The sequence below is a fragment of the Channa argus genome, chromosome 10 (genome assembly GCF_033026475.1).
Source record: "Channa argus isolate prfri chromosome 10, Channa argus male v1.0, whole genome shotgun sequence".
Classification (NCBI taxonomy): domain Eukaryota; kingdom Metazoa; phylum Chordata; class Actinopteri; order Anabantiformes; family Channidae; genus Channa; species Channa argus.
This window is the reverse complement of record NC_090206.1, coordinates 14,005,581-14,020,678: the sequence shown is the minus strand read 5'-3', so window position 1 is coordinate 14,020,678 and position 15,098 is coordinate 14,005,581. Positions and strand designations below refer to the sequence as shown.

The 15,098-nt window shown below is 37.2% G+C and overlaps 1 protein-coding gene across 1 annotated transcript in view; it reads left to right on the top strand.

The window, feature by feature from the left end:
• The window catches only part of LOC137133992 (protein diaphanous homolog 1), an 87,772-nt gene that overhangs the window by 23,842 nt on the left and 48,832 nt on the right, over positions 1-15,098 (top strand). Inside the window, exons 5-18 of the mRNA XM_067518269.1 lie at positions 170-271; positions 822-952; positions 2,262-2,345; positions 2,441-2,504; positions 3,755-3,894; positions 4,160-4,265; positions 4,383-4,493; positions 4,671-4,789; positions 5,771-5,887; positions 7,636-7,751; positions 9,257-9,321; positions 11,475-11,654; positions 13,135-13,671; positions 14,828-14,942. Of these exons, the coding sequence (XP_067374370.1) occupies positions 170-271; positions 822-952; positions 2,262-2,345; positions 2,441-2,504; positions 3,755-3,894; positions 4,160-4,265; positions 4,383-4,493; positions 4,671-4,789; positions 5,771-5,887; positions 7,636-7,751; positions 9,257-9,321; positions 11,475-11,654; positions 13,135-13,671; positions 14,828-14,942 (1,987 nt within the window). The remainder of the gene's footprint in view (positions 1-169; positions 272-821; positions 953-2,261; positions 2,346-2,440; positions 2,505-3,754; positions 3,895-4,159; positions 4,266-4,382; positions 4,494-4,670; positions 4,790-5,770; positions 5,888-7,635; positions 7,752-9,256; positions 9,322-11,474; positions 11,655-13,134; positions 13,672-14,827; positions 14,943-15,098) is intronic.

Here is a 15,098-nt window from a genome sequence, read left to right as displayed (position 1 = left end):
TTATATATTCCTTTCTTCCAGTTTTGGACAGACTAGTTGACATTACCTTAATGTTCATTTAAAAATTATGGATTGGATTTTTAGAGAGTGTCTGTGTAGTCTCACAGTAATTGGTCCATCTATTCTACTTTTTTATTTTTCTTCTAACCCCCCTATATATCTTTCTCAGGTTGACATGAACCTGAATGAAGAGAAGCAGCAACCCCTAAGAAAAAAGGACATTATGATCAAACGAGAGATGGTCTCCCAGTATCTCCACACGTCCAAAGCTGTAGGTACCAACATAAGTATTGCTAATAAAGGGTGCCAAAATAAATTATCAGCTTAATGCAAGTTGTTTTATACATTTAACCAGTGCTGAAATATTCAGAGATTGGATTATTTCATTACCCAGACACACTTGATATATTGTAATGTAATATACATAATACCCATGAATACTCTACATAAAGTGTAATAACATTTTTAGCCATCATTTCTATATGTAGCTAGGTGAAAAATATTTCAAAAACAGCAGGTAAAATTTAATCAAATATGCTGAAAGCCAAGAGCTTAAAGGACACAACCAAGCACAGATGGTTGCTAGTACAGTTCTGTGAAATAAGCCCATTAAGAGAAAGTTCTACACACAGTACCCTTTAATTCTGCAAATCAAATTTTTTAAATTAGGCTTGGCTGTAGCTATTAGTGTCCCGCTGTTCTGGTTTTATTGTGAAAAAAGTACCAATTATAACCTGGAGGCAGACAAATACAAATGCAAAGCATAGATGGATTTTGTGTTTGTTTTCACGCTGCATTTGTTTTTTATGTTTGTTCAATAGGGTCAAAACCAGAAGGAGAGCGCCAAATCAGCCATGATGTACATCCAGGAGTTAAAGTCAGACTATAGAGACGCCCAACTTTTGAGCTGTCTGGAATCTTTACGAGTATCACTTAATAACAACCCTGTCAGGTAATGCACATATGTACTATGTGTACAAGCAGTGCATGTACTGCTAGTAGGCACTAGCAAAAACATATCACTGCTAACTAAAGGGTTGTATGCACACAATGTATAATGCAGTGTCTTAGAAAATTTGGCAGCTCTGTTGCTGAGTTTTAGGTGTGTCATTCTATAATGGTTAACATTTAGATGGATTGGTTAGCACTTCCACATCACAGCTAGAAGCTCCCCGGTTCTAATCCTTGATCAGCGGGGTTGAGTTTGTATGTTCTCCGCATGCTTGCGTGGGTTTGCTCCAAATACTCTGCTTTCCTTCTACAGTCCACATGAACGTCAGGATAATTTTTGACTCTAAATTGCCCATAGGTGTGAATGTGAATGTAAATGGTTGTCTGTCTGTGTATGTCTCTTTGGGTTGGCCCTGAGATGGACTAGTGATCTGTCAAGGGTATACCCTGCCTCTTGCCCAATGACATCTTGGATAGGGTCCAGCCCCCTGTGACCTTAAACAAAATAAGCGGGTACAAATAATGGCTGGATGGTCAACTTTGTAGAGATTTTATGTTTTACTTGTATTTACATTACAGAATAATTTGGTGTTAAAAGGTATGATTAAGCGACACTTGATTTAGTATGTGAACTGTAATTTGCACAAATTCAGAGTTTTTCCACTTTAATATGCAATTAATGTGCTAACAAATTAAAGGGAGTAATTCATTATCCCAGAAGTGTTATGAGGTGACAAGTGAATTTTCATACAATTCTCAAAGCACTGTGTTTTTGTGACCACCTGAACTGAAGAAGGCTTCTGAATAAGAGTCCAGTTACCACAGAATTGCATTTTTGTAATAAATATGAGCTAAATGGTTTAGGGTCTTCACAGATGCGAGTAATTCATTATTTTTTTTTATTCATTATGGTCCTATTGACCTTTGGAGGCCAAGTCATTAACATGCTTAATTTTAGTAAAGCACAATACCAAATACAACATACACTAGTACGTATCTATAACAGTTTTAACTTTACTTTAAACATTACATTTTAAAGTTACCCTTGAAGTTCAAGGGTCACTTAGTTGTGGTTTTATATTTAAAAAAATTTAACAAGTAAAAGGGTCTGTACAGAGGAAATATTGCAGAAGAAATTGCAATATTAGATTGTAAATAAACTATATAAAACTAAACTGTGGGCACTGGAAATGCCAAAGGAGAATAGCCAATGGATCTACTACTGCTGTAGTACAACTAATACTATTGTGTATTACTGATATAGTAGTACTACTATTGTTACTAAGTACTAATCTACTTGTTACTTCCAGTTGGGTGCAGAACTTTGGAGCTGAGGGGTCGGCCCTGTTGCTAAACCTGCTTAGAAGACTACAGGAGGAAAAAGACGAGTACCCGTAAGAAACTCTAAACACAGGATAAGCAACTGTACTCTGTAGCAATGTGTTTGTAATGTCTTTCTTTTCCTACCCTCTCTGCCACAAACAATCAGAATGATGGGAGTGAAATGTCAACATGAGATCATTCGCTGTCTGAAAGCATTTATGAACAACAAGGTAAGAGACTTAATTGTGTTTAACTTTCATAAATATATCTACAACCTTGTTGTAGTGCAGCAGTTCTTCCATTCAAGGGAATTGTGAAGTAACTAATTGTCACAGAAAATGCAGTCAGTTGCGTATGCTTTGAGTATTTTCGGTAGTGATGCATTTTGCTCTAGGTAATCAATCAAAATTATTTAGCTACTGTGGCAAAAGACGAGTGGCTTATAGCTATTCCATATCTTCTTTTACTAGTTTCATTTATTCACATAACAAAATAAAACGAACTGTCCCAACTAGAGACCAATTGAAATGAACCTTTTTTTTTTTTTTTTTTTTTTTTTTTTTGTAACCAGTCATAAATATCAAGAACTCCCTCATTTTATATCAGAAATATAAAGAATGAAATCAGAGGTAAGGTAATAAAATGTATCCTAACCCTTACTATCACATTAAAGTAAAAGAAAAAATACTTTGTCCACATAAATCATCGACTTATATCATTATTAACACAAATCAGAACTTCTTTCAGAAATTAAAACCTAAATATTTTATAGTTACATCTGTTGTTTTATTAATTTTATAGGTGTACTTTGTTTACTCACTTTTGCATTTGTAAATTCAGGCGTTATAAAAATAATGGCATGTTAGTTATTGTAATGTGTGCCCCTCATTAACACAATCAGCAGTAGCAATACCATTAGAAGCTGTATTGCACAGCTAACACAAATAAAGTAGACAACACAACTGTTGCTGTCCACTCATAATATTTTGTGTAAAAACATCATAATCCAGTCAAATCTTAACAATCAGCGAAATGTAGTACACTGTGTGCGGAGGTGGTAGAAGTACACACAAACTCAATACTGAAGTAAATGTGCTCTACTTTTCTCTAATCAATATAAGTGAATTGCACTACACTGGCAAGATTTTCTATTGTTTTGTCCTTTGTATTTATGTCAGTAAGTCTATAATAAATAACACAAACAGTTGACATTATAATAAATCTTAGGTTAAACAAAATTCTTCATAATGATCATGCAGCTCAAACAGTGTTGAAAAAAATCTAAATGTTAAAAACCCACATGAAACTAGGATTTATTGCACGATTGTTTAGTTAGACTGCATTATTTTTATTGTCAATTTTCTATGGACTAAGAATCTCAATATAACTTGAACCATGAAAGTCTTTCTGCGGCCAACGTAAATTAAACATAATTCTCCTTTGTCTCTTTCTCCTTTTTTTTTTTTTCTCCCCCCAATAGTATGGTCTGAAATCCATGCTGGAGTCAAAAGAGGGCATTCCTTTGCTGGTCAGAGCTATCAACCCTAGGGTGCCTCATATGATGGTGGATGCTGTGAAACTGCTGTCTGCTATCTCCATTTTGGAGCATCCTGAGAACCTGTAAGCATAGTTAAAGGCTAACACAATGTTACAGATATTATAGCTTTGGACAACCAAGTCATTCTGTAATACACAATATGTAGTGGCATGACAATATACTCTCATTAACTGTTGGTACTGGCAATAACTAGCAACTTGGAATTGAAAAAAATAATTTCATAACATATTTTTTTCCTATATGTCAGGTATCATTAAAAACTATCAAAATTTAATAACCTGTTTTTTAGTCTGCGTTCAGTTACATTTTATATTCAATGTTTTGCAGTCATGAGCGTGTTTTGGAGGCAATTACAGAGGAGGCTGAAAGACAGGAAACTGAGAGGTTTCAGCCTCTCATTGCTGGCATGAACAGTACCAACATTGCTCTTAAGGTGCATACAAAGTTTTAATAACACACTTTAACAGTTGTCAATTAGGTGTGTTTTATATTACAGTTAGCATCTCACCAGACTAAACTAAACTATAAAGTATACTTTTGTTTTTGGCAGGGTGGCTGCATGCAGCTAATCAATGCTTTGATCAGCCGGGGAGAAGAGTTGGACTTCAGGATCCATATTCGCTCTGAATTGCTAAGACTGGGGCTCAGAGACCTGCTGACGGTACAGAAAACACCCTTTTATCTTTCTCTCAGAGTGTTCTAAAACAATACATTCTCAATGCCTCCCTCACTGTCCATCATATACTTTTATAATCCTTTCTCAACTGTCTAAACTCAACATTTGATTGCCACGCCATTGCCACCATTGTCCCACCGCATCCTATCTTTCTTTCTGCAGGACGTGCGGACAATAGAAAACGAGGAGCTAAGGGTGCAACTTACAGTGTTTGATGAGCAAGCTGAAGATGACTCTGAGGACCTTAAAGCACGTCTTGAAGATGTTCGGCTTGAGATGGAATATCCTTGCACTAGGAAACTCTTTCCTCCGTCCGTTTTGAACTAAAAATAACAGAACAATATAAGCTAGCTTGCTTACATTATAATTTTTGAATTACTTTGCCTCTTTCTATTCCTCTATAATAGGCCTAATCACTTTCTTCCAAGAGAGAGGCACAATATTAGTTTAATCCTTAATAAGCATAAAATTGCAGACAATGCTGTACATTTTTTAACATTCAGAATTCACCTCTTCCAATTAGTGTGTCACAGACATCAACTACTTTTCTACAACAGTCATAATTATTCCAAATGGGTACACAACAACAATAAAAAATTACTTATTTAATGGTTTGAGCTAAAACACTTTGATATCAATGTGAGCACATCAAAATCTGATTATTTTTTGAAAGGGTATGGCAGGTGGACTTGAAATTAATGCCATAATATCTTCTTACTATGCAGTTAAATGCAATACTGTACATTAAGGTCTTTAATGATTTCTACCTTGATGTGATACATATTCAAAGTCTGAACATGAATGAGGAGTGTTCATTCAAAGGAATGTTCAAGCACTTTTACTTAATATGCATTTCAGGATAGAGGTTTTCAGTAAAAACACAACCAACCTTACTTTTAACAGTGAAAATGAAACAACGGTACCATATTCCCTGTCTTATCAACTGCTGTAATGTTTTCATATGCAGTTATAATTTTTAACACCAGGTGTCTCCCATGGATACCAAATGAGGGTACACAGTAGTTCATATGAATTTTGAAAACTGATATAACTAATTCAAGGTAATTTTCCAAAAGATTTTACGAGACAGTGTCTTTCTATGTTGTTTTTTTACTGAAATTCTGCACAAATTCTTGTTTGGCTTTTGCAAGCTTTGTGTAGGTATGCATTAAGTTGATATAGATGAAAGAATATTTAGAGTATATAAACACCTTACCTATTTTCTTCATTATGCTAACTGAGCCTTAACTTGTTTGCTTTAATGATGTGAGGGAAGTTTTCGAAATCTTAGTCAACACAGTGAAGGACTCAAAGTCTGAAAGCCACTTCCTGTCCATGATGCAGCATCTGCTACTCATTCGAAATGATTATTTGGCCAGGTGAGGAAAACACATACACACTCATACATGTTGATATTCTCTTGCACATGCTCTTAGTCACAGATGTTATGTTCAAATAATGTCTTGTATAAACATACTAGTTACTTCATACTGTATTACCAAGATTATTTATTATGTGGTCTTTCCTGTGCATAAAAACTAGATAATTGTTTAATTGGATAATTGTTAAACTTTTGGAAGGACATGTTGAAGGTAAATGAAAATAAAACCTGTATCTGATCAGTCCACCAGACTCAAATGTATTTTAAAGCAGCATAAAGAAAGTCATAACACATTTAACACAAATTACAATCCCAGTTTTCATGAATTATAAGAGAAAAGTATAATGTAAAGATTCAGGGGTGTTTTGTACAGCTCAGTCCTTATTTCTGCAGTAAAAAGGCATTACTAAAGAAATTCCTGAATAGTTTTGTATAACCTCATCCTGAAGAAATTCTACATTATCAATACAGAGTATGTGTACTTTAAACTGTTAAAATAGAACAGAAGTTGAGATTGGGATTTTTAATGTCCAGTGTTGTGTTAATGGTTTATTTTTAACACCATTCGTATAGACTATTTTGATGCAAAAGCTGGGCTGGTGCAAACAATTGTTCCCAGCTGTAGTCATTTTACATCCCACTCCATCTCTGCCATCCTGCCTCATCTTCTGTGGTGCTTACTCTATGCAGGTGATCCAGTGGAACACAATAGAAGTGGTCTGTAATGGACTCCACAGAGAGAGGGAGGGTGGGAGGGAGAGCTGTAGAGTGGCAGGAAATACAGCTTGGTAATTATAGAAATGAAAACAGAAGGGAGGTGGAGGATGAGACAATAATGAGGAAGAAATTGAAAGATCAATTGAATTGCTAGGTAGATGTAGAGAAATCGAGGGAGGGACAGGCAGGGAATGGAAGTTTATCAAATGTGGTAGTGAATGTACCTGCTGCTTTCTTCTTGCCATGTTTCAATCTCAAGATGGATATATACAAAAAATAACATGGCTATATGCACAGACTGCACAGGTTATTCTTTCCAGTACAAAAATACAATGATATCTCTGTATTTATTTTAGGTCTTGTCAGAATGTATATAGACTTTTGCAGAATGACACTAGATGTCTCTCTCGCTCCATGGATAAATCTAAGCTATAGGAAAAAAGAACCTTGAGATGTTGTGAAGAATTGGAATAAGTGTTTGACAGAGGCAGAGTGACTAAGAGATACAGGGGAGGGAGGGAGTGAGACAGAATAAATAAAGTATTGAGTTTGTGACTCTGGCAGCATTTAATAGGGTCAGAGAATAAGAAACCTCCAAAATTGAGTGCCTGTGTGAAGCTGGCTTGATCAGATTGGCTGCTGGACATATACCAACACACTTTCATGAACACAGTTGCACACAATCAATCTTTGTGACAAGAAACTCAAGCTGTCATGCTCACATAGACAGCCCTGTCTCAGACAAAGACAAAGCACGTATGCTCACATATTTGTCTGAACAAATGAACCCACTTACTCTTTGTCATTCTAATCCTTTACTCACATAATGTTTCAGATCTTTTGTTACTGTAGACTACAATAGGAAACTGCATATATTCACTGTAATTGTTATTGTGGACAATGCCACAAGCAAAGTATAGTGTAGAGAGTGTCACATTCTTTTTCCAACACCACATATAAACTCTCCTGTTCATCCCTCTGTCGGTTTCTCTCTGTCTTTGTAAATCAATCACTCCCTCCTTTTCACAGGCCTCAATACTACAAATTAATAGATGAATGCATTGCTCAGGTTGTGCTTCACAAGAATGGAGCGGACCCTGACTTCAAGTGTCGCCACCTTACCCTTAACATTGAAGGCTTAATAGGTGAGTAGGTAAACCATAACGCGTAATTCTTTTAAGTGTCCATAGTGTCTTTTTGCCCATCACCTTAGCATTTAGAGCTATATACCTGCACTTTCATGTGTATTAAACACCAGTTCAGCACTGAACGAAATACTGTATTGGTGTCACTGACATACAAATCTAATTAAAATTAAATGGCATAATATATTGTCAGTCTATATGCTTGGCAAAATAGTTGGCCAGAAACACCACTGGGTGGAGTCTAAGAGGCAGTGTGTTGTAATGTGATCTGAAACATGCCACAGGTTTTTGTCTTATGTTAATGATATAAAATGTATTAAGAAAAAAAACTTATCAACATTAGTTTATCTCAAATGTAGTATATGCTATGTCCTCATACAATGTTTAATCCACAAAAGCATTAATATAAAAAATGTCAACAGTACCCACGCATACTCCTGTTTTTATGTGTCTATCAACAAGACACAATATCTGAATCAACTATGAAGGTGACAGACATTTCTATGCATATCAAAGTGCATTTTAATTAAACGACAATTCATGTTGTTTTTTATTAGTTTTATTGGTTTCAAACGTGCTGAAACTTCGACTAATTAGAATGATTTTGGTGGGAAAAAAGTATTATATCTTGACTTGATGTCTCAATGTTTACTGGGAAACACCTCAAGACGTGGTAAACTAAACCAGAACATAGTGAATGTGTAGGCCATGTCTCAAGAGTTCAATACTTCTATATGGCGGTTTTCCATTGCTCACAACAGGAGGCTCTAATTGCAGTGCTGCTAAATGCGTCCTGACACACACAGGCTGGCTGGCCTCCTTTAAGGCTGCCAGAGTTATTATCGGTGGAAAGCAGCCCAATTCTGCCCTGCATGCATTATTTAGTGTTTTTCTTTGAACTCTGAATTTCAGCACAGTTTTTCGCTACATTCTGTCTCCCTTAGTGCTCTCTGTTCGAAGTTTGTCCCATTTAGCCTAGCCACCATGACAGGAACAGCATCCCCCACACACGTAATGCATTCAATAACCATGTAAATGCATACACTAATAAATACTTTTGGCATAATATGAAGAGGTTCTTTTGCCGGACAACACTTTAACAAAAGCAGACTTCTCATTTTGCTCTGGCTTTCCTACCAGCTGATTTTGGTGTATAGAATTTAGTAGAAGATTTTTATTTTTATTTTTCTGTTTTAGCAATTCACACAGCTTAATCTATCTCTGTCATCTTTCTGGTTCAGCCACATTCTGATGAGCTTTATTTGATACAGTGACTTTGCTGCATTCATCATAATGTTAGCGCTTTTTATCGCACGTGCTTGCTTAGCCCTTGGGCAGGTAACCACCTGTAGGTAAGTCTGTAGCTTATTCTGTATCTTTTTAATATATTTATACACGCAGCATGTGTCAGACTCAACAGTGCAATATTTTCATATGTAGACGTGTGCAGGTTCGTTGGCTAAAACCAGTCACCTTATTCGCTACCGTTTTACTGTAACCCACAGATAACATGGTGGACCAGACAAAGGTGGAAACCAGTGAGGCCAAGGCCACTGAGCTGGAAAAAAAGGTGAGACACACACACACACACACACACACACACACACACACACACACACACACACACACACACAGTGGCATGCCATTCACACAGACATATTAAACATTAACATAAAAGCAGACAAGCTGTTGTAATCATATAGACAAAGAAGAGAATCCTACATTGGCATAGAATGACAAATACGAAAAGGGAGGAATGTAAGGTAAATCAGGCAAATACTCTACTTGCAAAAACACACACTTGCATTTGTATTCTTGGCTGTCCACATATTATCCCTCAACCCTTTCTCCTAAAGCTTTGTTTTTAAAGGACTACACTGCAACAAACTTTTGTTAAGAATGTGATTTTAATCCCCAGGCTCTGATACACGGATGCTGATTTTCCAGATATACTATTTATTTATTTATTTATTTAAAGTGCATTAGTTGAGTTACAAAGTTTAGTTACCAGGTTTACTTTTCCAAGTTTGGCCTTCAAATTGGATTCCATCACATTCAAAGGTATTCCCCACGAGTTTTACTGTGATGAACTCAAAAATAAAGGCAGCACTTAAAATTATTGTAAATCGCTTGTAAAATTATTTTTCTGTTTCTGTATATCAGAATATAAATCATTATCAATCAGTATCATTATTAATTATTATTAACTTTTTTTTAAAGTCAAAAGAATATAGTACTGTAGTTAGTTTATGTTGGTGCTCGAATACTACCTCAAATTGGTTATGTTTATGTTCATGTGGTGGTGGAAAAACTTCCTTGGTTCAGGTTTCTGATATAACTAGAAATTCTCAGATGTTTAATTCAATTCCCTCTTTCAATGTTTTGGCTAGTCCTTCCATTAACACATGCTGTCTTTTAGTCTTGAGAGTTCTCAATTGTTAATTACATTTGCAAACACATGATCACAGGGCTATAAAGTCTATAGCAAACTATTATAATTTTTTTACAAGGAACAATCACTAAATATATTGTTATTTTTAATACATTTTACAATATAGATCTGTAATGGCTCAGTTGGTAAGGTGACCACCTGTCAATCACAGGGCCAGCTGTCCAGTCTTGGTCATACATCTGAGGGCTAATCACAAGCCTGTTTAATATTGGGGAGGAATGTGGGGAGAATTTATTTGACAAATCAAAGTCTGGACCACATTATCTGCTGTGGGAAGCCCATGCTTATAGAATAATTTCAACAAAAAAGTATTTGTATAAAATGTATAATAAAAGATATAACTATACAATATGGCATAACCCTACTGTAAAAAAAAAAAAAGAAAAAATACTATTAATGTGTTACTGCCTAACACTGCAAGGGGATCAATGCTTAGATTGATGTGCTGCTACCCCTATGTTTCTGTCCAAGTGACAGTATAATTGCACAGAGGGAGGGGAAATTAGCCTTTATAGACTCACTAAAATGGGATCATATCCATTGAATGCATGCAAACACACTATGAACTGACACCTTCGTTCATTCGTTTTTTTGTTCACAAACCATAGTGCTAGTTAGCTTCTTCTTGTTCAAAGTGCAGAAAGTTTCTTTGGGAAGAATTAGGTATAAGGGTGTCAAGATCCTGAGAAAGATCCTGATCCCCAGTAAGGGATCTGCTGTCTGCAAATTAAAGCTGTGTGTGTGTGTCTGTGTTATGTATTCATGGGTTTAATAATTTCTATCTATTAAGTGTACTAGACGATTATAAGTGGGGGAAAAAATGAGTGTTTTGAAGGACCTGAACTAATGCAGGTTCAATAAGGGATGATAAAGTGTGTGTGTGTAAATGCATTTAGCCCACATATTTCCCTGGAGAATCCTGGTTTTAGTGTAGTTTTGTTCCTCATACACTATCAGTATGATACTACTGTATACTGTTTGCCAATTCAGTCTGTACTGCCTATGCCAGCTGGATGTAACTATTAATGGCAGCACTGCTTTTGTAAAAATAGCTAATGATGTCCTTAATATTTATCAAACAAATATGAGTTACGACACTTTCACGGCACATTATCTGTGCGATCTTAAAACTGTTTAATCTGAAAAAACACTGTTTACTGCCCTCAAGGTAATGCCCCTGATGTTAACCTGTGCACAAATCCCTCAAAGGTTTTAGGAATGGGGCTAATTACTGAAATGAACACTATCTGTGTACCTTTTACCTTTATTAGCTGGATGCAGAGTTAATGGCACGCCAGGAGTTGCAGGTGGAACTGAAGAAGTTGGAGGGTAACTATGAGCAGAAGTTGCAGGACTGGAGCAAGGAGAAGGAGCAACTGTCCACTTCTAAGCAGGAGCAAGAAAAGGAGAACCAAGGACTACAACAACAGCTAACCACTCTGAAACAGCAGGTACTCACACCTGCCTATGTGTGAATAAAGGCTTTTGTTTTTTATTTTGATGGCTCAAAATTTGAATGCTGTTATCATTTTTTTGACATTCAATTTTACAGAATCCAAAGGAACAAAAAGTTGTATACACCCACACAAACACAGAAGCCCCCTGGCCTTAAATGATTTGCCAAGTGCTAGCGTCGCATGAAAAGAAGGATACTATGAGTCTTGTCTTAATGTAGCGGCATGGGTTTGAAAGAAGAATGCAAAGGATAGACCTGGGAAAAAATCTTTAATAAATATTTTTAAATGGAATATATACATGCACCATGTCGTGGGAGGTGTTTATAGGTAGGCAAAGAATGAGGATTGTTCAGCTTTTTTATCCTGCTGCCACACAAGCTGGACTCACAGTGCAAACTCATAAACACTCAAAGTGACCCAGAGCTGTCTGCCTCTGTGCATGTGTCCTCATAACACATAGAAGATGTTATTGCGCTTGCATCTTTGTGTTACCGTGTGAGTTTTCTCTGTCAGTTAAAGAACTACACAGCTTCCAAAATGAGCTTCATCCAAAGTGGCTGATGCCAGCAGTCATTTTCTCACCATGGAAAAACCATGCATATGCACACATAGTTGTTGAAAGCATCAACAGTATCACAAGCCAGGCATCAAACAAGCTTTTCATACCAAGATGGCTCACTTTCTGTGTTTGAGTCCCTGCCCATCGAACAATTCTTCACATGTACAGATCTCTCACTGTCTCTGCCTCTGATGCTCTGCCCAGTTCTTCATCTGCTGCCTCACTAAGAAGGCCTGCCTTGGAGCCTCTTTATATCTATTATTATCTTCTTTTCAAATTAGGAGGAAGCGACACACACACATAAGTGTGTCTACACAACATACAACTAACAACACATACAGTAAATAACCCTCTGCACATATAGTATATTCCCATTCAAACTAGCCTTCTCTCATAGCAGTATAAACATTAGTGTCTCAGAAAGTTTTCTCAAATTATTACTGCGCTAATGTAAATACTGTAATCAGTATTTCAGCTTTGAAATAAAAATATGATTTCCCCCTCACATCTAATGTAAAAGTTTTGTCTTCTCTTTAAAACTTTTCCTTTTGAATTCCTCCATGGACTTAATTCCCTACTGCTATTTTTTTCTGTTTGCTTCTTTTTCTTCCATTTTCTTTCCATCTCTCCTAAAACTCAATCCTGCCCAGGCTTTAATTCCTATTACTGTCACTTTCTTTCCTCTAGGAAAAAAAATCCTCTCAAATCTAATTACTCTGTTGTCATGGTTTTTCATTGAAAATGGGTATGGGTATATCTACTCATGTAACAAACATTATTTATCAAGTCAGACAATAAGAATCAAACAAGCTACTATTAAATTGTGTAAATACATAAATGAATAAATATAGTAACATATTCAAAATTAGATATTCTATATACATAATAAAATATTTTGTTCTTGCATGTCTGCAGATTGAAAAACTTTCTAAAGATCTGGAAGAGGCCAAGACTAAAGTTATTACGGTTACTGTTCCTGTGCCAACACCTGGTTTGCCCCTTCCACCACCTGCCCCCCCTCTCCCTGGCCAGGATGCAAATATGACCCCGCCACCACTGCCCCCACCCCTACCAGGCCAGGCAGGGACACATGTTCCTCCAACCCCCCCTCCTCCTCCACCGTTGCCAGGTCATGCCTGTAATTTTCTCCCTCCTCCCCCACCCCCTTTGCCAGGCATGCCAGTACCTCCGCCACCCCCACCCCTTCCTGGCATGTCGGCACCACCACCTCCTCCACCCTTACCTGGAATGGGACCCCCACCACCACCACCCTTACCTGGAATGGGACCCCCACCACCGCCGCCACCACCTGGGGGTCCTGGTGTCCCTCCTCCACCACCATTCGGCATGGGTGGCTGGGCTGCCCCTGCACCTCCACCACTGCCTTATGGTCTCAAGCCTAAGAAGGACTACAAGCCTGAGGTCCAATTGAAAAGAGCCAATTGGAGCAAGGTCAGTCCTGGTACAGGTAGTTCAGGTTGTTCGTTATCAGTACTGCAGAGACATGTGATGGTGGGTACGTTTTACAATATAATTTTAGATAGGTCAGGATTTGCTTTGTGTATATGCAACCATTGTGAGAAAAGTGACATTGGGCTTTAATAGTGGGATTCAGACCTAAAATGAAACTTTACACACATGCATACATGTTTCTCATCACTGTGTGCCCTATGCTCCTCCCTCTCTTCTGCTGTGATGGTTAAAACATCAAAATGACACTTTGTCATTCTTTAGCTTAAAGCTACTGCTTAAAGGCTTCAACAGACTTCATCAACATTTATCGGACACATTCTCTCTCTCTGTCTCCCTCTTTCGCTCTGTCTCAGGCTGGTGAGAATGTTTGACGAGAGTGTCACAGAAATTGCTTTTTAATAAGCCTCCTTCTTTTAACTGCGTCACAGAAAGATAATTAAATTGGTGCTAGAAAGGACAGTATTCTTTTGAAATTTAAATTAACTTTTTTTCTGACTTGGTCTCTTCCTCTTTATTGTCTGCTGTTGCCTTCTGTCTTTCTCCTTTAGCCCATTCCCATATCACATTTCCTTTCCTTACTTTCTTGTCTTTCCCATTCTTTGCTTTCATCCCTGGGGCTTTGTCTGTGTTGAAAAACTTGATATCTGTAAATTTACTATCACTGCTTTCTCATTCATTTTCTCTTTCACTTTTGTTTCCTTTTTTCCTTAATGAGGACAATACATGGAAAAAATACAAAGTTAATTGCGACTTGGGATACAGAACACAGAGATACAAAAAAGAACACCTGTATTAGGATAAGGACGGGGGGTGGGGGATTTCTTTGCTCTTTATGAAGCTCTAAAGCTAAGGATGCTTTGTGGTGTAGACCGTGTGTGAAGATTAGAGAAAATGACTAGTTGTTTGCTATTTTTCCCTCCTCTTTGTGCCTTTGTTCATTCCTCTATCATCTTCCCCTCCTTCTACTACTGTACTACTTCCTTTTTCTTTTACAAGCCTGCTATTTATTTTGTTCTCTCAATGTCTTTTATTTTCTTATCTTATTGTGTGCCCGGTGCACAGATGACCAATTATCTAACAGATGTATGGCTCACTTCTTCATTTTGTGTCTACCTTTTTTTTTTTTTTTTTAAAGATTGGACCAGAGGATCTCTTGGAGAGCAGTTTCTGGGTCCAAGCAAAAGAAGACCGATTTGAAAACAATGAGCTCTTTGCCAAGCTCACTTTGGCCTTCTCCTCACAGACAAAGAGTGAGTTTGTGGTTTGAGTGTTTTTACTACTGCTGTTATCATATTATGTCTCACAGAACTGAGCAATCAGTGACTGCTTCTCACCTCTCCCACATCTTTCACCCCTCTCCCTGACTCCATGGCTACTACAATCCTCCGGCTTTGCTTCCAACAGCT